Consider the following 27,500-nt stretch of genomic DNA (forward strand, 5'->3'; position numbering starts at 1 on the left):
GAGTATAACTCACACATTTCTGCTCTCTCTGTCTCTCTCTCTCTGTCTCTCTCTCTCTCTCTGTCTCTCTCTCTCTGTCTCTCTCTCTCTTTGTTTCTCTCCCTCTTTCTCTCTCTCTCTGTCTCTCTCTCTCTTTCTCTCTCTCTGTCTCTCTCTCTCTTTGTTTCTCTCCCTCTTTCTCTCTGCACCACAGCTGGCTCTGCAGGTCCCATTCGAAAAGCCGGGCCGACCTCTGCACGACCCCTCGATAATGAAGCGGTAACAATCACCCTCGCTCTGCTCCGCAACGCGCAGGCCCCTCGAGGCATCCTACCAGTTTTTCTCGGCGCCGGAGCGCCCTGCGCTAATCCCGTTTTTTAAAACACACGATTGGGCCAATGTACGCTTTCTTCCACAACGCTGAGCAGAAACCATTATTAAAGGTTTTCTTTCCCTCTCTGTGTGTGTGGCTTGACTCAAACGTGAGAGAGCGGTTTTTAGACTCTATTCTAGGATGTTGAACATCACATCTGCTGCATCACATTTTTGGCTGCATCCTTTCATCTCTCTTTCTCTCTTTCTCTCTATCTCTCTCTCTCTCTCTCTCTTCCTTCTTTCTCTCAGTAGCAGTGATTTTCCTCTGCCTTAGTTGTTTGTGCAGTGATTTCTCCTGCGTACAGAGTCAAGTCCCAGTGGACTCCGTGGTAATTAATTCATCCCCATTGATCTTGTGATTCCCTTAAGTATTTGCATGGGGTGGCCTGAAAAGCTGCAGCAAGCTCTTGATTGAATGCAGCGGTTCTATCTGCGAACGCCATCGCAAATCAACTCCCTCTGGACGCAGTGCTGGGAGCAAGCCAGCTCAAGTGTTTGTGTGTGTGTGTGTGTGTGTGTGTGTGTGTGGAATGACCTCTTTCTTTCTAGAGTTTACCCTTGAAAACCTATAAGCATAATAAATGTATTAAAATCCCTAAAAGGTTGTTAATCTGTTTAAATCTGTTGAGCTATTCAGAAAGTTTGATTACTTGAAACTAGACTAGAATGTGTTGGTTTCATCAAGGTTTCATTTCCACACTGCCTGTGAGCTTAGGTGATCCCAACCTGTTTTGTTTGTTTTTGTGTGTGAGATAATTGCATTGGCTCTAATGGCTTCTACATACCTGACGCACCCGACCGGTAGCGCGACAATGTGACGTCAAAATGACGTAGATCTCTCTGGCGCGCCAGGGTTTTGGCCGTGCAAGCGGAGGTAGCCGCACCACTCATTTTTTTTCAGACGAAATGACAAAAGCGGAAACAGGAAGATGGACTAGTTCGAGGGCAAGCGAGTTGCAGTGTTTTGTTACAGTCGTGAATTTTTAATAGTTTGCTGGATAAGTTAACAAAGTTACCAGTGAGAGTTGCAACACATGGAATTAAGAGGAAAGAATAGAAACGATTTATTTTCAAACAAAGGATATCTATTAAGGCCTGAACAAAATCTCTTTCCACTTCAGGAAATTACACAAACTCAGCCAGCTGCTAGCTAGCTAGCCAGCTAACTAAACTGTTTAAATTATTAAAATTTCCCTCGGGACGACATCCGTACCTATCTATATATCCATCTATCTATCTATCTATCTACCTGTGCACACACCTTGAAACTACATGATAATGATGATGGTAGTTGTGAATAGTAGCAACCAAAGTCTGAAGTACCATCACAGAGGCTAGCTACTGGTGTTTCTTACTGCAGCTTCTTCTGCTGTGTAAGTAGTTAATGTTAGTCTTTCACAACAGCGACACCTCTGTTCAGGAGAATATTGCAACTAGTGTTACACCACCACGCCGAAAGTATAAATGGTTCGGGCGCTTCTGTGACGCCACATTGTCGCCAGCTACTGGTCGGTGCGCGCGAGTATGTGGGACTTTAATGTGGCCAGTTCTCACAACTAAAAGAGAGCAGAGGCCTTAGAGAGATGAGTCACACAAAAGAGAGCTTGCTAGAGCATCTTGCTCCTCATATCCACTCAATGGCTGGCTTCCTGCTTACGTGAAGGACCCTAAAGAAAGTCCGATAGCCATCCCATTGCATTTAAAATGAGAACGGTCAGGCGACTGCAAAGTCTCATCTCTGTGTGAGTGCACACACACACACACACACACACACACACACACACACACACACACACACACTGGGGGCAAGGGTAGCAAAGACTCTTTGTTCTCTCCACACTGCATTAGGATACAAAAACAATGCAGTCCCAATAGGCAAGGAGGGTCAATGATGATTTTGAAAAATTCATGCTTTTAAAGGAGAGATCAGATTGTAGTAAACATTGAAGCTCTAAGTAAAGGCCCTTTAAAGGCCCACTAAAGACGTTGTCAATTGTATAGCTATTTCCGATAAAGGAAGTACTCTTTGAAATCTCCAGTTAACAAAAAATACTTACAATAAAGCATTAAGATCAAAGGATGTGAACACTCCCTTTTCAAACAGATATTATAATGTGGAAGAGTCCACTGTGGCTTTGTTAGATGTTTACATGATTTGAGAGCAACATATCCATTACAAGGTTAATAATTTATCAGTCGTGTCGAGCAGAGTAGGCTTGGGTAAATCTTTCCATGTGGATTAATTTGCTCCAATTTGTTGTTGTTTTTATTTTAAACAAGAAAATAACATCATGATTAATTCCAAGATGTTTATGATAGCCTCATCTAAAGACAGATGTTGTGCTTGTCAGCAGATGTAGGCATGTTGTCTTCACCTCTGTCATTAAAACACACATTATTTCTGCTTAAGATGCACTAGACTGCACGTATGTTCCTCCGTGATATCATTAGAGTATGTAGTGGATGTTCAGCTTCTCCTCATCATTAAAACATACATGTTTCCCTTCAGTGAAAATGCATAGCAATGTTCCATCATTAGAGTGTACAGTACATGTGGAATATGCCTCCTTCATGAGTCTTGTGGTTTATCGCTGGTGAGTACATGTAGAGGATCATGTTGTTTAGCTTTCCTCCATCATTAGTGGACAGCCTGCGTGTCTGCAGTCCTGCATGTCTGTGCTCAGGACATTGGCATGGGTGCCCATACTCAGATGTGTGTGAGTAAGTGAGTGTGTGTGTGTGTGTGTGTGTGTGTGTGTGTGTGTGTGTGTGTGTGTGTGTGTGTGTGTGTGTGTGTGAGAGAGCGAGAGAGAGAGAGAGCATGTGTATGTGTGTGCATGTGTATGACAAGCCTGCACTTCAAAGAGCCTCAATATGAGGCAGACCATGCCAATGCCATGACACTACCGTTTTGTGTGTGTGTGTGTGTGTGTGTCTGTGTATGACCACCTCCGGAGCGCTGAATATGCGGCAGGTCTTTGTGCCAGCCTGCAGTCTCACCGCTTTGATCTAACGCGCCACCCGCTAAAGCAGCCCCAGTAATGTCTGGACACATCGCTGGCCCAGGAATGGGCTTCAGGATCTGGCACGGATCTGGACTGGACGTGTTCCAGAGTCGGCTGCCTCGTCTGTGGAATGAATAAGCCAATTCAGACCAGAAAAAAAGTGTGTTTGTGCTTTCCCCATTCAAGCATAGAGTTGTGTTTCATCTGGTTTAACTGTATATGAATAGCTTGTCGCTCAGGGGATGTTCTGTCTCTAAATCTTTCCATCTCTTATCATCTTATTTCATTTATATCATTTTCTCAAATTATTTTACGTGTAAAAATGATTTCTTGTGTGATCCTTGATTACGGCAGAATAAAAGGGAGAAATATTTCTAGGAAACGTCTCCATTATAAATTCTCTGGAGGCCATCTTGGCTGTTATTTTTCATTTCTCTTATGTTGTTATGTTGGCTTGAGCGCTGCGTCTTATTCGCTGTTCAATTAAAGACTCTGCTCACTATCTCTTCCCAGACATTTGGAAGGTGTCATCACAGCCTGTCAAGACGGCTCACTGTAAACATGTTTATTTTCAGGGCCCTCGTCTCGTTAATGGCCCTGTCAGAGACGAAGGAAATGAGACTTGACGGGGCCTCTGATAATGCCCATCTCTGATGCTGGAGCCACATGAGCCACATGTTTATACATGTATATATATATATATATATATATGTATATATATATATATATATATATATATATCCCACCACCTTTCAATCCACCCACCCACCTTGGTTTTGCTATTTGCCATTCCTGTCGCTGGATCAGAGCGTTTTCTTTTTTTTCTACCTCTTCTTTTAAACACCCACCACCACCTTCATTTCGCTATGTGCCGCTGCTAGAGCTGTGCTGCTAAACAACAAGAGTTAGCTGTGTGGTGTGTTTCCATCCTGGTGTTATCGCTCACACTCTGCCGTTCCCACACATCACAGAGGCTGGAGGCCAGAGAGATGGGGCTGCTTATTTGATGAAAGACAGAGGCAAGGAGGAAGGGAGATGAAAATGTTGGAGAGAGTAAGCTCTTTTAGGTTATTTTGGAAGTGGTTTAGAGAGAGAACGAGGGGGGAATGGAAGAGAGGGAGTGGGAGAGAGGGGGAAAGGGGGAGAATGGCAGAGAGAAACAGAGAGAGAGGCGGAGGGCATGGCAGAGAAAATTCACGTGGCGGTTTCGTGTAGACGTACCCAGAGAGAGAGAGAGAGAGAGAGACTAATAATAGGAAGATGAACACTTAGCACTCCTGTGCTTATTTAACAAGGAGGACTCAAGAGTGAGAGAGGGAGGTAGGGAAAGAATGAGGGAGGTAAAGAAGGGTGATACAGGGGCCATGGATACAGTACTAGTATGCTGAGCCATATGAGAGAGAGAGAGAGAGAGAGAGAGAGAGAAGTAGAGATCCTGCTGAGCATATGTCCAGAGAGCGTGGAGTGAGTGCCGGTTGTGCATACTGGAGCAGTCAAACTACCCCCTCCCCCGTGTGAGTTTTTACATAGCTCAGCACTCAGTGACCTTGCAGGTTCTTCCTAGGCTAGCTGGCCGGCCTGGCTGGTGTTGGCACGGGTCCGACGCTGACCTGGCACCGGTCCGACAGAGCACTCTTATCAGCACGGCGCTGGGGTGCTTTCTCACTGGGCTACCCCTGTTTCCAGGCCAGTCAGCAAGGCTGCGCAGATGAATAGACAAAATAAACACATAAACACTGAATGAGATGAGATGCTACACGCTGATGCAAGGTGTGTTCAGCAGACATTTGATTTCACAAACAAGCAAGATGGAGATGTCTCCTACACACTAGAACCAAAATGTCTGCTGTGCTACTCGCTGTTTTCTTGAGTACAGTTGTTTTTCCCCGAATACATCAGTTTTGCCGGTGAAATCTCCGTCCCTGTGGTACAGCAGCTGGTTGTTTGTCAAGTTAAAATGGTTGGCTGTTTCCCACAGTGAAGAGTAAACAGACATGCCACCATCGAGAGGTTATAAAAGCAAACCATTAAAGGAATTATCCGGAGTAAAATGCACTTTAGATCAATTTACGGATGATTGGGAGTACATATGTTGAGTTGACATCAAAATCATGTAATTCGGATGTGTTTTGAGAAAGTTTGATTTTACCGTTTTTAGTCAAAACTCGTTAGCCTGGAAGTGACCAGGGCAAGTCATTTCGCCGCTACAAAACGCTATTTTTATACCTCTTCTACAGTTCCAAACAACATTACACTTACGTGGTAGTGAGTAGAGGGTCCCTAAAGCCAAACCGAAGTATCCCGAGGTCTTTATGTGGTTGGATAGAGAGTCCAGAATGAATTTCATCAAGCCAGTACCTTTCCGGAAATGTTGCTGCTGCAGCTGGCGTCTTTAGGGGAAAGTCAGTAGGAGTCGATTGCCGAGTGTGGAGTAACACGCTCTGGAAATTCACATGTTTGTGAATGACTATGTTTTTTTTTTTTTTTTTTTAAACGGTAACGAAGAAGAGGTATAAACGGGAACTGTAGAAGAGGTATAAAAATAGCGTTTTGTAGCAGCGAAATGACTTGCCCTGGTCACTTCCAGGCTAACGAGTTTTGACTAAAAACGGTAAAATCGAACTTTCTCAAAACACATCCAAATGACATGATTTTGATGTCAACTCAACGGATGTACTCCCAATCATCCATAAAATTGATCTAAAGTGCATTTTACTCCGGATAATTCCTTTAAAACATTTTTCTTTTTACTATGAAATAGCCATTGTCTGTCGAAGAGAGAGTAGTTATCAGGGATAATCCACCCAACCACTGCAAGTGGAATTACCAGTTACATATTACATTTTGACATGTCACCCTTGACATGATGACACAATGTTAATTTATGGAGCTATACAGAGAATGTGAGTCACACAACTTGTGCAGGTTTTTTGAAGTTAGGGGAATATTTTGAAATATATAAATATATAAATATATATATTTGCAGTGTGACAATGTATTTCAAGGGAAATGAAAGACAGAAGCAGGCTTTTCACCAGAAACCTGTTGATATATTTTTTTTGTCTTCTGTCCTGATATGGCCCTCCTCTTCTCCTCCTACAAGTTGTCATTAAATATATACATGTGAGAAATATAGCAAAACGTTTTTGTAATTAAATGTCTAAAACTCAAAAAAAGTACTTGTGAGTGTCCAGTCCTCTCTTCCAAGTAAAAAGAGAGAGGAGAGAGGGTGTGTGATGTGTCTTCGTTGCCTCTGGCTGTTTCCCGCTGTCTCTTTTATCTGCTGGTTGTTCTCGAAATGAGGCTCGGCCCGGTCGGTCCTCGACGCCACCCTTTCATCATGACCAGAGCTGGCCCGCACTCACGCTCTCGGTGGAGGGGAGCCGCTGAGGACGAGCAGTAGTGCACTTTCTGCTGGGTGTGCTGTAATGGCCCCTCATGCACACACACACACACACACACACACACACACATACACACACACATGTACACACACACACACACACACACACACACACACAGGCATATAACATACACACGCACGCACGCACACACACACACACACACACACACACACACACACATAGACACACACACACACACACATAGACACACACACACACACACACACACACACACACACACACAAAACAAATGCGCACACTCGTTTCCCCCAATGTCCCTCTAACTGGCCCTCACTGAAGGATTCCACTCCTCCCCAGCCAACACCCCCTCACTCATTAGAGCTGCCCAAAAGACTTATGGGTATCTATAAATCATCAGTGTGCTGATGTATGTGTGTGTGTGTGTGTTTGTGTGTGTGCGCGCATACTGCATGCGTGTGTGTGTGTGTGCATATGCGTGTGTGTGTGTGTTTGAGTATGTATGAGTGTGTGTGTGTGTGTGCGCGTGTGTTTGTGTTTGTGTTTGTGTGTGTGTGTGTGTGTTCAATTTGTGTTCAAGGTCTGAAAGCCAGTGTGAAGCCACACAGATGAACACCTTCAGCAAAGCTGCGCTGAAAAACATTTTTAACATTTTCCTTAAAGTTTTCATGAGCTTTGATTTGCCATGTTCACCTACAGTATACACTCCCTCACACAGAGGGAGTTGCTGTGGACCTGTCCAAATTTACAGTGAACATTAGTTCAAATAGGTTAAAACTCACTAGGCAACAGCAGGGCTTGGAAAGATTATTTTTCACACTTATCTCATAATATGGTCTCTTAGAAGAAGTTTCAGCATTCCATTTCATTTTTTGAAGCCATACAACTTTAACTGGATCGATAAACTGAAGCTTGACATCTGAATACAATTAAATGCTGTGAATTTTTACCTTTACACCAAGTCAGGTTGACAAAAAGGTAAGTGTAACAACATTTAAAAGGCTACTACTTTGGTCAATGTGTCCCAACACAGAAATATCTTCATCTGTTCCTCACTATACTTAGTTGTATTTCCACTTCTACAAATAAAAATCTTTGAAGTCTTCTGACTCTCTTGTCCCAGATGTTTAATATGCTCAGTGAATTGAATTTCCCCTTGGGGATCAATAAAGTATCTATCTATCTATCTAACTATCTATCTATCTATCTATCTATCTATCTATCTATTTATCTATCTATCTATCTATCAGTGGATCTGTACTGGTTTGACTGGTGCGGAGATGCAGGCAGATATAATGTGAGTGGCTGAGTGGCCTCTAATATAATAGAGGTGTAGGTGTGCCATAGAGGAGAGGAAGCTGTTGAATGTGCACTCCTGTTTCAGACCTCGTCCAGGGTTAATTGACCAGCCAGCGGTCCGTCTCAGTAGGCAGTAAGCACACTGCAGGGATCGGTTTCTCAAGCCATTGGCTCGCAAAGTGTGTCAAACATTCCCCTATCCTGTAAACATCACCGTTTCAATGGGCTCGGCTCGGGCTGTGATAAAAATGGCCGTTTTGAAAACCCAGAAATACAGAGTCTGTGGGGACTGATAATGTCCAGCTTTACTTTTTTTTTTTTTTGCGACTATAAATGGCCTCGAGTTGCTTTGAGTGCTGATAATGTGCATGTGTGTGTGTGTGCGTGTGTGTGTGTTTCTGTGTGTGTGTGTGTGTGTGTGTGTGTGTGTGTGAATTCCTGAAGGAGTGGCAAGGAGGAGCTCTGGTAGCTGATATTGAATGTACCCCCTGTGGGGAGCGAGCGCACCTCCGCTAGTCCTCCGTGCCTCCCATGCTGAGGCGAGGGCCGTGCCGCACTCAGGCAGCCAGCGCAGTCTTCAGGGAGGAAGCAGCAGCTGAGGAGGATGAGTTCAAAGTATGCACGCTGATACCTACTTACACACTGTTAACTATGGAGCTGACTGGTTTTCTTTTTCTCTGTCATTCTCTCACACTCTCTTTCTTTCCCTCCCTGTCTCTCTCTCTCACCCACACGCGACGCACACACACACACACATACATGTGCAAACACACACATATACACACACACATACACGTGCAAACACACATATACACACACACACACACACACACACACACACACACACACAGCCTACCTGTTTTTCTCTGCCTGTCCCTTTCTATCCCTCTTTCTCTCCTTCATCCTCCTTCGCCCATGCCCATAGATTTTGTCGTCCTTTCCCTCCCTCTCTCTCCCTCTCTCTCTCTCTCACACTTTTCCCTGCCTGGCCTCCACTCTGTCTCTGTCTCTGTGCCTGACACCGAGGGCATCTTCCCTCCTCTTCAGGCAAATCAATCACGTTTGTTTTGTCACAGCTCAGGCCTTGTTTATCTGCTGAGCGGCTTGGAAAGAAGAGTCCAAGTATTCCCTGAGAACTGCCCAATGCCCAGCCTCCTCCTCCTCCTCCTCCTCCTCTTTCTCCTCCTCACTCTCTCTCCCTCTTCCATCTTCCTTCTCTCAATCTGTCTTTCTGTCTTCTCTGTCTGTCTCTCAGTCTGTCTACCCCTTCCTCTTTTTATTTTTCTCCAAAACTCTAGAAACCAAATATATCTTGCTCACAGCCCACTCTCTCTCTCTCTCTCTCTCTCTCTCTCTCTCTCTCTCTCTCTCTCTCTCTCTCTCCCTCGTTTACACTCCCAACTCTGCATGCTGCTCTTTTTATGCTTCAGCTCTCTCTTTCTCTCTCGCTCTCTCTCTCTCTCTCTCTCTCTCTCTTTCTCTCTCTTTCACTCTCTCTCTTTCTCTCTCTCCCCCTCCCACTCTCTGCTGGGTGTTACCCAAGGCCCTGATGCCTCTCAGCCACAGGCTGTAATGACAGACATCTATTTAATCCGAGACAGCAGAGAAATGTGATTAGAGTGTGAGTGGGCTCCCCACCACTGCTTGGTCTTCAGCCTACAGATCCCTCATCACTCTGAGACTCCCGCAGAGCCAGACCCAGTGTGGCATAGCATCCACCACACATGCTCAACTACACTGTTTACAAAATAGGGGCAGCTTGGTTGCAGCCAGTGAATAAATGTGTTATAGATAGTGAATAACACCATGTTGGAAAAGAATGTGCTTTAAAGCGTGCGTACGATCATTGTCAAATGTGAGTAGCCATTCGACAGTTTTGTAGGTAGTGGTCAAATATATCAAACTACAATGTTTGATTATGAATAACAATATTTTGAATAATACCAGTAGATACAATCATTCAGCAGACTTGTAATGATGCAAATGTATTTTACTATTTATAATAACATTGCCTCATTATTTGTATGCATACATATTGTGAATGTTTTTGTACTGTAAATAGGCAGTGGCTAGCAATGGTTGATATCCTACACAGAACTCCACAGATTTTTTTTTCCTCACAGCAAAGTGATTATTTACTGTCAGTTCCCATCAAGCACTCTCTTTGGAAATGATCTCAGTGAGGTATTAATTTAGTAGTCGTGGTGACTATTTTGTTAGAGAGTCTTAAGGCGGGCTTAACAGCATAACGACAGTCCTGTGACGGTGAACAAGGAAGGTGGCTATGGCTAACAAAGAGCGGTTGTTTGAATCGGCGTTGGCGTCAACTTTGGAGGAGTTGGACTTGTGCTTTTCTTTGAAAGTTGAGCAACACAATGCACTTAAGTAATTCCTTTCGAAGAAGGATGTATTTGCCGTTTTGCCGACCGGATACGGATATGGTCGAAGTGCTGGCCTATTGCATGCCTAGGCAGTTTGAAAGACAATTCTCTGCCCGCCCCTTGGATTAAGCAAGGTAAATGGTTCGATTCCAGACTATACATTTGAATGATATAGGATGGCCCGCCAGGCTAGATGATGATGATGATGATGATGATGATGATGATGATGTTGACTCGGACTAGAGAAGAGAGGCATGGTGTGTGGAAGCTCAAGCTCCAGTGCATCAGTGGTTTTTGCTGAGTCAGCGCTAGTGGCCCCCCGGGCGTTTACTTTTCTTCCTCCTTTTGATGCCAAGCTGGCAGGCAGCATCAGCAGGGGGCCCAGTGAGTGGCTGTGTTGAGACAGAGATGACATTGACTAGAGCTTTAGAGTGTGTGTGTGTGTGTGTGTGTGTGTGTGTGTGTGTGTGTGTGTGTGTGTGTGTGTGTGTGTGCGTGCGTGTGTGTGTGTGTGTGTGCGTGTATGTACGTGTGTCTGGACTGTGTGTGTAGGTCCCTCTATCTCTTTCTGTGTGTGTGTGTGTGTGGGGGGGGGGTGTGCTGTATTCCCTCTGATTCAGAACACCTTTGGTGTAGGGACACACATCAGAGCTGAGCCTGAAAACCCAGAAGCCAAAATTTGCTCCATTTTATTGTCTGTCTGTGGGAACTTGAAAAAACAAATAGATAAATGAATAAATACAAACATATGGCAGTGACAAAAGCACGTAATGGGCGCAGATGGGGTTTAAAAGGAGCCTACTGTATGTTTGTCCAGGGCATTAGAGAGTGGAAGATGTGTTTGTCTGACATGAAAAATATGCAGCTGCTTTGGTGAGAAGATGTGTGCAATGCTCTTAAGTAGGAAATACAGAAGTAAAATAAACACACACACAAAACCAAACATGCCTGAATATGCACAAATACTGCTGTATTTGACCAAATAAATGCACCCATAAGTAAGTAGGAGCATCTATAAAACGTGCTTAAAACACTTAGAAGGCGCTTGGTATGTTCTGTGGTGTTTAGTAGTGAGTGGCACTCGAGTGACTGGCTGTGACTTATGTTCAAACACACGTCCCAGAGCGGTGTGTTCCAAACCTCTAATGTACTTATCACGCCTAATGGATCCCCGATGTGTTTGATTCACTCTTTATCACGCCGCCATACAACATGTCAAAGAGCCACCGTGACCAGGTTTGGATAGCAGGTAGAGATACCGCAAAATAAAAACCATGATGAATCGGATAAAGGAGAAAACAGGATCAAATATTTCCCGCCCCAGGGTAAAGGCTTGCCATTTTTTTCTGTCTGTTTTTTCTCTACCTCTACATCCCTAAACCCTCCCTGACTTGGGATCCTGGCTGGCAGAAAAGAGAGGAAAACAAAACCCCCTGCTGATTGGATGAGTGATCGGTCAGTCGTGTCTGGGGGGGGGGGGTATGTGTGAGAGCATAGTAACGCGCTGCTTGGCCTCCCAGAGAGAAAGAGAGAGAGAGAGGCCCGGTTCAGACACAATAGCCCTACAGCTGTACTAGGCGGCCGAACCTCCCTGGAGCGGCGCTCTCCTCCGGGCGAAGTCTATAAGCCTCTGGGCTGACGTGACGGAGAAAGCCCAGCTGGGGAAATCACAGAATCAACGGCTGATTGCACCACTGATGGAGGCCATTTGGACCAGAACGTTGCAGCAGGAAATTGAATTACCCTTCCAATCTGTTTGTGTGGTGTTTCGCCTGCCTCTCTCTCTCTCTCTTTCTCTCTCTCTCTCTCTCTTTCTCTCTCTCTCTCTGTCTTTCTCTCTATTTTCCACCCTCTCTCCTGCTGTTGATGTGGCCAACTGCAAGCTTTGTTTCCCATGTAGGTGAGAGAGGAAATCTTCCCCCAATCTCAGCCGTCCTTTGAGATTTGATTTTACCGTGTTGAACCCATAGGAATTTTATTACCGCCATTATTTCCACTTGATAGAGTACACCTGACATGAGAGTCTTCTGCCCAACAACTACAAAGCATGGGGTTTGCTTTTAGTGACATGATTTTGCGAGTTTTATGACTCAGGAATGAAAAATGTGTATGGCCAGCTCTGTTAGGCATCATACAACACACACATTCTTATGTCGTTGTATTGGGTAAACAAGCTGGGACTATGTTCCACTAAGAGTCTTTATGTGAGCACTTCAGTTGCTTTAAAAGCTTCATGACTTTGAAGCCACATGGACTGGAATGATGTCCTAGCAATCTAGGGATCGGCGCGCAGCAGGAGAGACACAAGCACGTGTTTTGTATCCCTCACCGCAGAGCCACTTGACAGAACTTAACCTTAGAAACTAATCCTGTTCCACCTCGCGATTTATTGTTGTGGCACAAAGTCACATTAGTGTAATAATTAATCTAAACAAACATTCGGCACCCGGTATTACGACATTTGATTCCCCCTCATAAGTGAACCCCCCCCCCCCACACACACCCCCCACTCTCTGTTTTAACGATCAGACAACTCATTAGACGATAATGAGCTGACTACTTTTCCTGCTTCGCATCTGTCGAGGGAATGTGAGGAACGGCACGGAACTCCAGACTCTCCTGTTCCCCCCAATCCAATTAGGTCCCGGAATTTCACTTGGGAAGAGACGTGCTTAAGACACTGCATAGTACACTGAATGAATAATTTATTGTTTGTGTGAGTATTTTGTTTGAGAATTCTCTTTTAATCACTAATTAGTGCCAATATATTAATTCAGGAGTGCTCAACACAAAGTGTTGTCAAGATGATTTCTGTGAGAACTAGTATGGTTCTTTGTGTGGATTAGTTGTGGTTTTGTGTGAATTAATTTGGTGGGTTTCCTTAAAAACAATGTTATTTGCTGTCAAATGGAGTTTTTATTGGCCATACTCAAAGTATGCTTGTTTAAAGTATTTGAATAGAATGCTAGACTGTTGGTTCATTGTGTGTGTGTGTGTGTGTGTGTGTGTGTGTGTGTGTGTGGGATAAACACAACAATCTGAATACATTAGCTAAAGCGACAGAGATTTTAGTGAACTGAGCATCCAATCTGGCTTTGCTTTTGCATGACATCAGTCAGTCAGGTGCGGCCTACCTGTGGCATCAGTGGCATGCATCCAGGTATGAATAACCTTTAGCATCACCTGCTGTCTGGGCAGGTGCCATCCAGTGCCATTTCCATCTAAATGTGAGAGGAAGTAATATGAGGTGACCTCACCTCCCCCTGGGGACACGGCTAGAGGAAGCAGGACCGGGGCTTCCTGCTGGGCCCAGTTTCCTGTGCCAAGGGGTACATGTCACGGACCTCCTGGTGAACAGGTGGCTGGAGCCAAATGCAAAGTAGAGGCACCAGAAGGCCAGCAGCTCTCACTTCCTCTGAGTAAGCAGAGAAGGCAGGGAAAAGGACTCACTCAGCTGGGCTGTTCTGTGGGATCCCCATGGAACTTTTTTGTCAGCGTAGTTATGAGCTATGCCAAGGTCATGGGTTTAGTTTTAAGGTACTGACTTCAAGAGACTGAATGATATAAAAACATTTTAAATGATAAGACTTTATGAGATAAAAGTCCAATTTTACTGAGTCAGTGTCAGTGTGAGTGTGAGCTTGATGATTTGTGACAATTGAAATGTGATCCTTGGTCAGAAATTGAAGTCTGTTTGACATGCAAACACATGATTGATAACCAAGAGAAAGCAGGAAATATGCACTCAGAGCAGTGAAAAGAATTATGATGCTGCTCTCATTTCTAATGGCCATTAAAAGTGTATGGCATTGCTTTTCCACAGTCTTTTGATGCTCCTCTCGTAAACGGCCATCATAGCTCAAAAAGGCTCTGCTACAGCCAATTGGCCAAATAGCCCTTTCTCCCTGCAGGAGGTTCTGGGTCAGGCATTGGAAGTACGAGCCATCTCATGGAGTGAGCTACAAGATGCCGCGATGAGTCGGATTTGGAGCCTGTGCCAAAATGGGCCACTCTTGCCAAGTTGTCGACGTGAGCGGCAGACTCATGGTGGGCAAGTTTAAATCCTTCGCCATAGGAGTTGGCTTAGCGAACGCAGGAGTTGCTATGCATGCGAGAGGCAGAGAGGAGTCATTGCGCGAGTTTGAAGGATGACAGATTGACTCTCATTGACTGCATATATAGCTAGTCTGTTTACAGTTGGCAAAGGAGGGTGGAAGGACATTATGTTCAGGAAATCAGCCCTTTTGTTTTGGAAGACGATATATTATAGCATTGATGCTGTTTTTATCTGTAGCCAAAATAGCAAAAATGTCTTTTTGCGGACACTGGGTATGTAAACAATACACACAGATCTTCTGTAAAAGTCACAGGTCTGTCTTCTCTGCTTTGCCTTGACTTCCTGTAAATAAAGAGGAAGGGATTTTGCTGGAGCCATTTTGAAAGAGCTGTGCAAGGAAGAGGAGGAGGAAGAGGACAGACAGAAAGTGCCTGGCAATGGCAATGGCATCTCATTTAGATGCTCCCCGCAAGTTTCAGTGACTAGTAGACCACCATTGTGCCGCAAAGTGCTCCATTTTGACTGAACAGCAATTTGAGGGTCACATTGGTGATAGTGGGTGAATTGTGGGAGGCTGGTGGGGGTTGTGTGTGTGTGTGAGTGGTGTGGCTTTGTGTGTGTGTGTGTGTGTGTGTGTGTGTGTGTGTGTGTGTGTGGGGCAGGGATTGTTTTGTCCCTGTTCCAGACTTCCTGTGAAACACTCAGCAGAAAAGAGGGCAATGAATGCTAAGTGGAGACATGGAAATTGTTTCTCATCAGAAACCACAAAGACGTCCATTTGCCATTTGTGTCTGAGGGTGGAGGGTTTGGACAGGGTACAGAGAGATGGAGGGAGCAAGAGAGAGAGACAGAGAGAGAAAGAGAGTGAGAGAAAGATAAGACATGCTGGGGACGTAAACATGGAGCGGGAAGGTTTACCGCTCCCTGCCATGGAGAGCTACTCTGACTTAAATAAGTCAATGACGGAGTTTTAAGAGCATTAACATCCAATGGCCCCTTTTCTCTCCTTCTGGGAAAAAAACATACCATCTGAGGAGGTCTCAAAATAAACTGAAGTAAGAGCACTTCAGTTTAACATCCTTTACCCTCGCTCGGGCAAAGTTTAACTTCCTACTTTACCAATCAGACTCCCCTGGAGGCTGTGGCTATTTTGGGGGTCTTTTGAAGGAATATGACCTTTTAAGATGTTCAGCAACACAACAGTTGAAAAGGTTTCAGATGTTTGTCTCTGTGTGTGTGGGTGTGGTTTTAAGGGAACCTTCGGCTGACATAACCTGTGATGACTTTTAACAAATGTTGGTTTAATATTTATAACAAATAAGAAAATACATATTGACAGAAGCAAAGAACGGCGACGGGGATTCATTTCTGGAAGCTGTTTTTAGGCAAAGCTATTTGTGTGCCTCAAATCACAAACCCTTGGCTAGAGTAAGGGTTACAGTATATAGGTATATAGGTATGTTAGTAAGGGTTTATAACCATGCCTCTCATTTTGTTCGTTAGGTGTTCATCCACATTCACAAACTGCCTTCGTTATTTCTAGAACTGTTCTTTGAAGTATTATAATCATCTGTTTTCTCTCTATGTCCCTTACAGATACCCTATTGGCAGCAGAACGCGGTGAGTACACCCCTCTAATATCAGTATATGTTCCGTTGTGTTGAAGTGGTCATTACATCCATATCTGCGGCAGTGTTAGTCACGTCTCGGGCAGTCAAGCCAGACACAGCTCATCCTCCCGGCAGGAAATGGCACGATCTGTAATTACGTGTCAGTCCCTCCACCGTGCGCCAGGGACACGCAGGCTTAACGGATGCTAATGAGCACATCTACGTTGCCTATAGGACCATAGGCACGGTTGTCCAGCGTGCTCACTTATCTTTGGCCCAGGGGGAAGAGGCCGAGCCGTTGTTTATACATGTGTGTGTGTGCGCGCAGCGTAGTAAGAGATCGTAGCTCTGTGTGTGTGTGAGTGCTTTGGAACAGTGGCAGTGTCCTGCTAAATTCCTCTTTGCAGGGATTGTTTTTTTATTTGCTTTTATTGTCTGCTATACAGCAATACTTTCTTGGTGGTATGTGATGACAGTTCTTTCCAATTAGATTCCTAGAAGAAAAAAGTACACATAGAAAATGGTTTAGGGGTTTGTGTGGTTGTGTGTGCGGCACTATGTGTGTGTGTGTGTGTGTGTGTGTGTGTGTGTGTGTGTGTGTGTGTGTGTGTGTGTGTGTGTGTGTGTGTGTGTGTGTGTGTGCGTGTGTATGCATCTGTTTGTGTGTGTGTGTGTGTGTGTGTGTGTGTGTGTGTGTGTGTGTGTGTGTGTGTGTGCTTGTGGCGATATTTCTTGGAGGCCAGATGACACAGTATATTGAGTTGCATTGAGGCCGTGTGTATCCGGCCTTGGTCTGCCCGGGTGTGCTGGGACCCACCACCTGCTTGTGTGTACTTGGGAGTTACCCCCAGCCTTCCGTAAATGACTCCACCACAGCCTTCACACACCAAACTACACTATGTGTGTGTGTCTGTGTGTGTGTGTGTCTGTGTGTGTGTGTGTGTGTCAGTACAAGGACAAACAAAATCGCAGTGCGTCCACAGAGAACTTGTTTAAAGGTCAGAGCCGTCAAATGCACCTTACAAGAATGGCGTTGTGTGATGAGAGTTGTAGTCTCTTGGAGATGATGTTCAAGATACGACCAAAACATGCTGCTTAACCTTTTCAACCGACCCGCATGGTATTTTACTGGACTGAATCGTGATGTCCTTGTTAAAGCTTTGCTGAGATGAGCTAAACAGATAAAAGTGGATAATAAAGACTCTACTGTTTGAAAAGAGATTGTGTGACATGGAGGTTATCAAATCTGGAATAAAGCAACCATGTAAATAAACAAATGACCAGCACTGATGTTGATAAACCATACATATTTAATTTATTGAAAACAAAACACAGTTATAGAATTCAGGATATCTTACCTAGCATACACCAATTCATTTGTTACCACAAATAAGACTATTACCCTCCCAGTTTAACTGGCTCTGTTCAGGCGATCATGATTTGATGTCAGAATGAAAATAAATGTACTCAGTCTGAGATGACTCAGGCCTTGGCCCCAATCATTGACAAGGAACCAATCCTCACACTGCATAACATAATAAGGTCAGAGTAGCATAGCCCTTGGGGCGTGTGTGTGTGTGTGTGTGTGTGTGTGTGTGTGTGTGTGTGTGTGTGTGTGTGTGTGTGTGTGTGTGTGTGTGTGTGTGTGTGTGTGTGTGTGCATAAGAGAGAGTGAGAGAGTCTGTGTCTATGTGTGTGTGCACGAGTGTGTTTTCATGTGTGTGTGTGTGTACAGTCGTCCAAGGAGCCTGCCCGAGGAGTCTTATTACGATGTTGTAATGCCAGTCCAAAACACATAGGAAGTGACGATGCCCTCACCCCTTGCCATAGACGTAGAGAGAGACGTGCCATGTTTAGACATCATTTTTGTCTGCGTCTGGCTGATCCTCTACCCTGCAGGGACAGATGAAGTGATAGAGGCACAGGGAGATGGAATAAGAGAAGTGAATCAAGCTGGATATGAATCCAAACCGAGACAGAGAAGATGGCAAGAGAGAAATAGAGGGAAATGGAAAGAGAAGGAAAGAAAAGAGGAGGGATAGAAAAATAGACAGAGTAATGATGTGGGAAAGAGAGAGAGAGGAAGAGAGAGAGAGAGAGAGAAGGTGATAGAGAGACAAAGAAGGAGGAAGTGAGGAAGGGTAACAAAGACTGGTAGAGACAGAGAGAGTGTGAGGTAGAGCAAGAAAGTGTGAGAGGAAGATAGAGACAGATAGAGAGAGGGAGCTGCGGTCACTCCCGGTCACCCTGGCCCCCCTCTGTCCAAGCGTGTCAGTGTGAGTGGAGCTGGCTGGTGTGGAGTGTCAGGATGCGTAGAGACAGCCTCGGCCACCGCTGCTCCCCTGCCGCCCGCACGCACGCACACCCGCCTCCTCCTTCAGCTCCAAAAATACTCACCTAATGAGCCCAGCCTGGTCACACACACACACACACACACACACACACACACACACACACACACACACACACACACACACACACACACACACACACACTCACACACACACACACACACACAGACATCCTTGACAGTTATTCTTCACTCAGCCCTTCTTCCTCTCTTTCTCCATCTCTATCTATTTCTCTCTCTCACGCATGTCTGTGTCTCTTCCCCTCTCCATCTTCCTGTCTTTCTCTTTAGATTACACTTTCCGTCTCTCTGTCTGTCTGTCTCTTTTCCACACCATACACAGACCACATGAAGTCAACTCTCCTCCATTTACTCCTCATCTGGTTCTCTCTCTCCCTCTCTCTCTGTCTGTCGAACAATATCTCTCTCCTTTTCTCTCTCCCTCACCGTTTCTGTCTGTCTCTCCATTTGTGCCTGTCTTCCTCCCTGCTATTCTGATAGACTTTCTGTCTGTCTCTCTGGCTTTCATCACACACTACTAGAAATGTGCATTCAGGAGAACTACTGGGAACAGGCTTTGTGTGTGTTCTCCTACTCGGAAGCCAGGAATGTTCCCACTTCCCAGTAGCTCATGAACGCGCCAGTGTATGCAGAGAAAAGAAGAGTGGAGTAGAAGAGATGCATGCCTACAGAGGATGGGCAGATGTAGAAGGGAAGGTAGAGGATTGTGGAGATATAGATAGATTATAGAGAGAGAGAGAGAGAGAGAGAGAGAGGGGGAGAAAGAGAGGGGGGGGGGAGTGATATATTAGTTTTAGTGGAGTTGGAAGTGATTTTGTGTGTGTGAAATGGTACTTGCTCCATTACCCAGAGCTTTATTGTTGTGTATGTGTATGTGTGCGTGTGTGTGTGTGTGCGTGTGTGTGTGTGTGTGTGTGTGTGTGTGTGTGTGTGTGTGTGTGTGTGTGTGTGTGTGTGTGTGTGTGTGTGTGTTGAGGGAGGGTTGTAATGTGGGTATGAAAGTGTAGGAGCTCAGGGGCTCTGAAAGCTTAGGGGCTACATTTGGTGAAGCCAGATAGCCTTGCAATTGTCAAGTGTGCACACACAGACACACACACACACACACACACACACACACACACACACACACACACACACACACACACACGCCCCATAAAGCACACATATGTTCTCATGCACAAATGTGCAAAGACACCACACACACACACACACACACACACACCCATAAAGCACACACATGCTCTCATGCACACATGTGCAAAGACACACACACACACACACACACACACACACACACACACACACACACACACACACGCTCCATAAAGCACACACATGCTCTCATGCACACATGTGCAAAGACACACACACACACACACACACACACACACACACACACACAGACTCTCACCCCTCCTGGCTTAATTGGCTGCCCCTGAGGCGGACGGAGGTGGCAGTGTAATTGTGATAAGGGAAATGGCCACGTCTGGCTGCTTTTAAGCAGCACCGTATCTGTAATCTCAGGATTGATTATGGGGTTTTTTGCCAGCCGAGCAAATTGTTCGACCCCATCAACCCCGCTGGCGAGCTCTCTACTGTACCTCAGCCACTGGCCAGTGTGAAGGCCGGCTAATGGCACAGGCATAAAAATAGGGTAAGACTGGATCACCTGTTTTTTTTTTCCAGGAAACCACATTGTGAGTTGGCCCGTGGGTCTTTAATGTGATGGGAGCTTTGTCATTAAGTAGCTCTGATTTCGTTTCATATTACAGCTAGTTATTAATTACTCTGAATGCTTCGCTATGAATGTGCCCCCATTGCTTTGGGAGTGTGTGTGTGTGTGTGTGTGTGTGTGTGTGTGTGTGTGTGCATGTGTGTGTGTACATGTGTGTGTGTTTGCGTGTTTTCTGGCACACAGTGGCCAAACGGTGCTCAGTAAAAGTTTGAGAGTAGCCGACGGACATGCTCAGGTTATGTGTTTCCTCCGAGCGTTCAGCCTCTCTAGTGGTTGTTTTTTTGTTTTTTTTTGGACGGAAGGAAGAGGGGGAATGTTATTAAAAGTCTCCGCTCCCTCGAGGTGGTCAGACGGAGCTCGGCTCATCTTTGTAATTGCACTGCATTGCCGCAACCGGAGCATCCAGCTTAACAGACACACTGTGCTGTGCTGCTGCGGCGGCTGCTGCTGCTTCTGCTCTCTCCCTCCCCAGACTCCTCCAGGTGGGGTGCGTGCAGGGGGAAGAGGGGATGCTATGGGCAAGCTGCTGGGAATGGGCTGCTAAAGTAAACGGAGTGCCGCAGTCTGTTCGGCGAGGCTGGTGCAGGGGGAGATGATTCACTCTGCTGTGGAGTGATGCAGACTCTGTCAGCTCACGGGGTTCTACTCCTAAACCATGGATTTGACCAATGCCTGTGTACGTTATTGATGTTCGTTTGGGTTTGTGTGTATTTATATTTGTATTTGGAATGAATGCACAGGACAGTTGTCTCTTCAGTCTGTTTATATTTGTTCATTTTGTGTGCATTGAGTGTATGAGTAATGCATTTGAGTGGCTGTGTGTATGTTGTGTTTTTGTTTGCGTTTGCTTGAGTGATCATATCCTATTTACACTCTCCTTCACCATCAGTCAACATGCAGGCCAGGAGGTTACAGTGACATCCTTAGTAGCCGTCCTCTTCCATGTTAACTGCCGGATAACCGTGGCACAGGCGGATATATCTTCTCTTTACTTTTCCTGGCTAAACTCTTGAGGTGTCTGGCATATGGCAGGTGTCTCAGACTTGCAAACGGATACTGGAGGTGTTAGAATAATTATAAAAGTCCTCGCATGAGTCTTGTGTTTAGTTGAGCATACTTGCAGGAGTGGAGATGTATCTGGCCAGGAGCTAGTGTGAACACAGTACGCTGATATAAAATTATAAAGGAGTAGACTTGATGTATGTAGCACTCCCATGTACAGAACTGCCTATATTACTGGGGAAGGACCACTGGACAGATTCTAGTTAGCATGCAAATGCGTTATCACCATAATTTATTTAACAGTAAATTAAGCGATAAAATAGTGAACCAAACACTCCACTGATATCCCTTTGAGTTAATTGACTTTCAGTGAGCAATGTGGAAGTCAGTGTTGCTGGGGGGATGTAAGAACTATTAGTTCTAGAACTGTTAGTTATCCGTATAGACCTGGTGACACATCAGAGCAAGACTCACAGCAAGAGAGCTGGGAGAGCGATTGCCAGCAAGCAACAAACTTGGAGAATTGTCTGCTCTTAACTCTGCCTGTCAGCCTGCCTGGTCTGGGCTGATGTATGGAGACATCACCATATTTCATCCTATATTTATCCCCAGCATTACTCACTCTAGCAGGCATATAGCGCTGCACTTCACCGGGCAACCGGGCTCCCCCTGCAAACACATTCATTATCATCACTGCCATAGCACACCGACCCATGGCCTCAGCGAAAGGTGAAGGGAGGTAGGTAGTGGTGGTGGTGGTGGTGGTGGAGGTGGTGGTGGAGGTGAGGAGGGAGGGCGGTGGTGGCACGGTGGAGTAGGACGCCTGAAGGGCTTCACATCACAGCGGTCTGGGAGAAATCAAACCAGGATTGGGTTTTTTTCTTTTTTTTTCCAGTGAACGACTTGAGCAAATAAAACGAGTGAACGAGGGAGGAAGGAAGGAGCGAACAGCGGCAAGCGGAAGAGGCAGTATAGCCACAGTAGCAGCGGCGGCCACCGCGCCAGCCTCTCTTTTGAGATGCCGATGACAGATGACCAGAGGGGCCGAGGAGGAATCGGAGGCTTTTAGCAGTTCAAAGCGTTTGGGGAGGCGGTGAGACGGAGGGAGCTGAGATCACAGGGAAAGCCACAGTTCATGCTCTCCAGAGGAGACATTAGCCCCCTAACACCCAGCTAATGTGGACCCCGTTTTTTTTTTTTTTATGTTGCCACAACCATCTTTGTCAACACTTCCATTTTTTTTTTACTCCTCCTTCTCCTCCTCCTCTTGCTTTTCCCCTGTGACTGCTATGCGAACACCCTCGTGGATATATTTGTATATTATTTTGGACGTCATTGGAGCCTCTGCTTTGAACTCACAGCTCGTTTTCTGAAAGTGCCAACCTGAATTACAGTGTCTCAGATCATATTTAATAGGAGGACGGGGATGATGCATGTCACCACAGCAAAATGGTGTGTAGCTGTTAGTGTCACTTTCAAACCCACTCTTCAGTGGATTCCAAAAATGGGTTTTAACTTAGGGCTTTCAAAAATAGCTTCCTGTTCTTACTCACTGATAATGAGATTCATCAAAATATAGAGATGTTCCAGTGTTTCCTGCAGTCGGTCCAGACTACAGTGGTGTGAAATTGTGTCCTATTCGTGTCCAGACTCTCATCATCTAGTCTTTCATCAATCTTTGCAGTCCATCTTTAGACTATGTTACCCTCTTGAGAAAATGTGTGAACCCACATGAGGTCAGTCCTCTGCAGTAGATGTTTGTCTGGTTGTTCCAGACTCCTATGGGAAGCTCAGTGCTCTCAAAAACCACCAAACTATTTGACCTTTATTTTAGACCAGCCCTGCATACCATAAAAAACAAGGCCTGTGACCTCCTACAGGTGTGGCCTGCATTCTCTGGGCACTGGATATACTTAACACTGTCATATAGTGATTTAGTGCTGACATTGAAGACCTACATGATTTCACATAACCCAGCCCACCAGCCCTCATAACCCAGATAGTAGCAGGTGTTTGGAAGGCTCTGGCCCAGACTTGCTCAGGATCTGGCTGAGTTCTGGCATAACAAAGCCAGATCTGCACCCTAGTGAATGAAATAGGCTATTTGCCGTACATATCCTCTACACTTAATCGCCTCATTTCCTGGTAGGGGCACATCACATCCTCCTCCTCCATTGTCTTGTTACACACATTGTGTCCTCTACTTTCCAGGCTTCTTAAATGCAGCAATTTAGCTGCGAAAGCCTGCCAAGCTGGGTCTTGAATGGGTGAACCTCTGCACAAATGACACGGAGTCATTATCATTACTACAGGTCGCTGTCTTTCTCTTCTCTCTCTCTCTCTCTCTCTCTCTCTCTCTCTCTCTCTCTCTTTTTCTTTCTCTGTCTAATAATGGTGAAATTGCGATCTTTCAAATTCCATTTACAAATACATCCCAATATATAAATCATAATCCAACCTTTTCCCTTCAATTTTCACTTCAGCAGCAAGTGAAGTTTTTTTGAAAGCCTGCAGTTTTGCTTCACTCTCTGTGTTGTATTATGGGATGTTTGGGAGCTGCCACTCATGGGAATAGAGAGTGCACATGAGAGGGAGGGAGGAAGAGAGAGAACGAGAAAGAGAAAGAGAGAGGGAGAGAGAAATCACGAAGAGAGAGAAAAAGAGTGAAAGCTCAGGAGAGACATCTTGTGATCAGCATCATGCCTGCCCACACGAAAAGCATTAAGAGTTTCTTTGCATCTTTCCCTCTTTTAAAAGCTATTTTTACATGCTAGACAGCCCACTCGTCAAATGGCATATGAAAGTTTCTGCCTTGCTTTCATCTCTTGCCATCACAGGCACATCCAAACACTATTTCCACTGAAAAACAAAAATCTTGTTCTTATGTGCCTTGGCTTACCAAAATGTTTTTTTTTTCTCATTCTGTCTTCGAATGGTGCCTGATGGCCTGTCAATCCAGTGGAAACTCTTAGCTAGTGTGGTCCTCCCTCACCGAAAAGATTAGCAACCAACTTTCGAGGAGTTGTTATTCTTGTATGTCTCTGTAGATTTTTTCAAACCTGTCACTCAACTCAATTTTCTGTGGCCGTGTTGTGTGTTTTTTTTTCTTTTGCCCACACATTTCCCTAAATGTGTACGATCATATTTCCCCTGTGAGCTAAAGGGCTTTTAAATATGGCGAGAGCTTTTGAACAGTCATGGTTCACTGCTTTATGGCATTCATTAGCATCTTCATCCAGTTAAAGACCAAACCAACAGAACTAATCTAATAGGAACATGTGTAGTTTTTTAATGTCAGTCTGCTCTGATTCATGTTGAAAATGTTCAAGTTTTTAAACGCCTGCTGCTTTTAAGCAAACATAAGCAAGCATAAATAGACAATTAGGTCATTTTGTATTTGGCTTCTATGTTAGGGCCGATGGAGAATAGACAGTACCATTTGTGATTTGCTTTTATTACTGAGATCCACTCACAAAGCTGTGTCACTTTTGCAGTAGAAAGGTATGGTGCAAAAGAAAGATTTTTGAGCTTAGTTGCTTAATCGGATCTGCAACGCTGTTGTAAAGTCCTTGAAATGGTTCTAATACCAGTCCTAGCGCATCCTTGAAAGTCAAGCATACAAATTTGAGTTTTGGTCAATGGGAGTCAACGTGTTCAGGTTGTAAGTGCTTCCTAGATCAGACTTCGATCTCCATAACCACTTGAATGTTAAAAATACACAGGCCCAGGCTCCACATCCCTCCCTGCTGAGATCACGGTCAGTGCTGGACTCTGCGCTGGACTCTGTTGTTTCTCTGTTGACCAACCCGAGTCACTACTGCCCCTTAAGCCATTTTCATAAAATGTTCTTTTACTAACAAAGCTGAAGCGATTTGCTGAGCTGCAGCAGCTGTCTTGCTAATGACCGCTTCTCTCTGACCCATCTGTGGGATTTGGGTCTTTGAGTGTTGACCTTCTCCTCTCGTCTCTTCTGACTTTTAGCGATGATACCGAGCACAGCTTGACCTCAGTGACTGAGCATCAATCTAGTCTCTCCTCTTCTGTGTTCTCTCTCTCCCTCTCTCTCTCCTTTTTTCATGATTCTCTTTTAGCCTCTCTTTTTTTCGGCCTTGAAACTAGCATGACTGTGTAACTTAGCGTAGCTGTAAGGGGGTTGTGTGGCCTCGCAGTTCCTCCTTGGCTGAATTCAGAATGTTAATGACGGCGTCGTTACTAATTTATGAGCTTCTTGGGCGCTGGCATGGCTCTTTTGGCCAGCCGGGGTGGAGGGGGTGGGGGGTGGGGGGGTGGACGGGAGGTGGTGGGGAGAGTGAGCCTTGTCAGGCCAGGCCACCAGAGAGGAGCCCTGACCTCTTTTAAAGAGAAACCATTCACACGGCAAATGCAACCATCCCACGGCAGGTTAAAGACTTTGCTGCTTCCTTTTTTCCCCTGTAGTGGGGGTGGCGGTAGTCTGTTGGCTCAACAAAAATATACAAATTAATTCCGAACTCATAGTAGAATTCTTTTTTTCTTGTTCTGTCTTGCACTTTGCTAGGAAGGAGTGTGTCTCCTTACATTTTATGCACTGCAACACTTTGTGAGTTCTTGCCACTGTGAAAGTTTTAGTTGTTTTACTGAGAATGTGTCAGTTCAAATTTATTCAAGTTGGTCTTCTTTACAACCTCATCTAAACCAGTACATAGTGTCTGGTATACATTTAAGCTGTGTGTGTGTGTGTGTGTGTGTGTGTGTGTGTGTGTGTGTATGTGTGTGTGTGTGTGTGTGTGTGTGTGTGTGTGTGTGTGTGTGTGTGTGTGTGTGTGTGTGTGTGTGTGTGTGTGTGCTCCCAAAAGTTTCAAACACTTGAGCTTGTTTACTGTAGTGCGTGATAAGAGGAAAGCCACCTAGATGACCCACTCCTTACACCACTATTTCTTTAGCACAAAGCTATGCTTCCATTAGCATGTCCTGTGAGGTGGCTTTTCTGCAAAGCTATGCCTCCATTAGCACGGCCTGTGAGGTGGCTTTAGCGCAAAGCTATATGCTTCCATTAGCACACTCTGTGAGGTGGCTTTAGCGCAAAGCTATATGCTTCCATTAGCACGCCCTGTGAGGTGGCTCTCACTGTTTCTTCATCCGTGTGTTTCTCACTCCTTTCCATCTGGGTGTCTTCAGCTCAAGATACCTGTCAATTGTCTGACCTCAGCATGAAAACACACTCCCTCAATGTGTCGCGTCTCGTTACCTTTCAAGGATACGTTGGCTAATAATGAAAAGTCAGTCTCTGTTTCTTCTCCTGCTGTTACTAGTGAAGCTCTGTGTTCATTTTATTTTCCTTTGTGGGCCATACAAGATATCTCTACCCCGTATAGTGTCTGTTTTACTGTGCTATGACAGTGAATGGTAGCCAGTTCTCTCTTTTGTCATTGCCATTCTGCTGAATGAGTCATTTAAAGGAAAATTCCGGTATTTAGCACTTTGAGTCCCTTTTCTGGTTTGTTTTGGATGAACTAGAGTGGTGGACACCCAAATTTTGACGATTGGTCCTGTCTCGACTTTTCTGACTCGTTTTGGATCACCTTTGACTACTCAGAGTGGCTGCCAACATGGAATACTGTAGGCTACTCAAACATGTCCTAAAACAACCCGTTCGTTTTCAAAACTGTGCAACTCACCGAGTGGTTGCGTGAGGCACTCAAAGTGCTAAATACCGGAATTTTCCTTTAACTACACTAAAAAGCAAAGGCTATATGACTACCTGAATCAAATGACATTGAGTTAATAATGGCAGAACAGTCCCTTTTAGGTTACCTAGACCTGCAGAATGCTCAGTCTGCAGGATGTGCTTGAGATTTTATCTCTAAAAAAAAATCCTGCTGACATGGTCTCCAGTGAGCTTCTGGACAAGAGAGAGAGAGAAAGAGAGGGAGAGAGAGAGAGAGGGAGAGAGAAAGAGAGAGAGCCGTGTATCAATCAGAAGTGGTCTGTTGGAGTGGATTAGGGTGGAGAGGTGAGATCGCTCCCCACACTGCCATCCATCATGACCTTGAGTGATGCCGGCCAGGGGGACGTTTGACGAGGCCCTTCAGCGCGGCCGCGCGGAAAGTTCTTTATCGGTGATCGATAGCCCCTGCTCGGCCCCCCTAGCTTCTTCCGAGACCGCTCGCTCCACACCACATTTCATCAGAAAGCAACGGGGAAAAAAAAGACAATGAGAGAGGTCGAAGACTGAAAGACCCTCCGGCAGGCTTGACCCCTCGTTGAGCCACCGTCCGTTAATGCCTGATTAAGTGTGGGCACTAAATCATGAGAGAGGTCACT

At 45.2% G+C, this 27,500-nt stretch overlaps 1 protein-coding gene across 1 annotated transcript in view; it reads left to right on the top strand.

Moving 5' to 3' along the window:
* cdh4 (cadherin 4, type 1, R-cadherin (retinal)) overlaps positions 1-27,500 on the top strand; it is a 229,753-nt gene that overhangs the window by 73,387 nt on the left and 128,866 nt on the right. The window contains 1 exon segment of the mRNA XM_048255858.1: positions 16,076-16,099. Within this exon segment, the coding sequence (XP_048111815.1) occupies positions 16,076-16,099 (24 nt within the window).

The sequence above is a fragment of the Alosa alosa genome, chromosome 10, assembly GCF_017589495.1.
Source record: "Alosa alosa isolate M-15738 ecotype Scorff River chromosome 10, AALO_Geno_1.1, whole genome shotgun sequence".
Lineage (NCBI taxonomy): Eukaryota > Metazoa > Chordata > Actinopteri > Clupeiformes > Clupeidae > Alosa > Alosa alosa.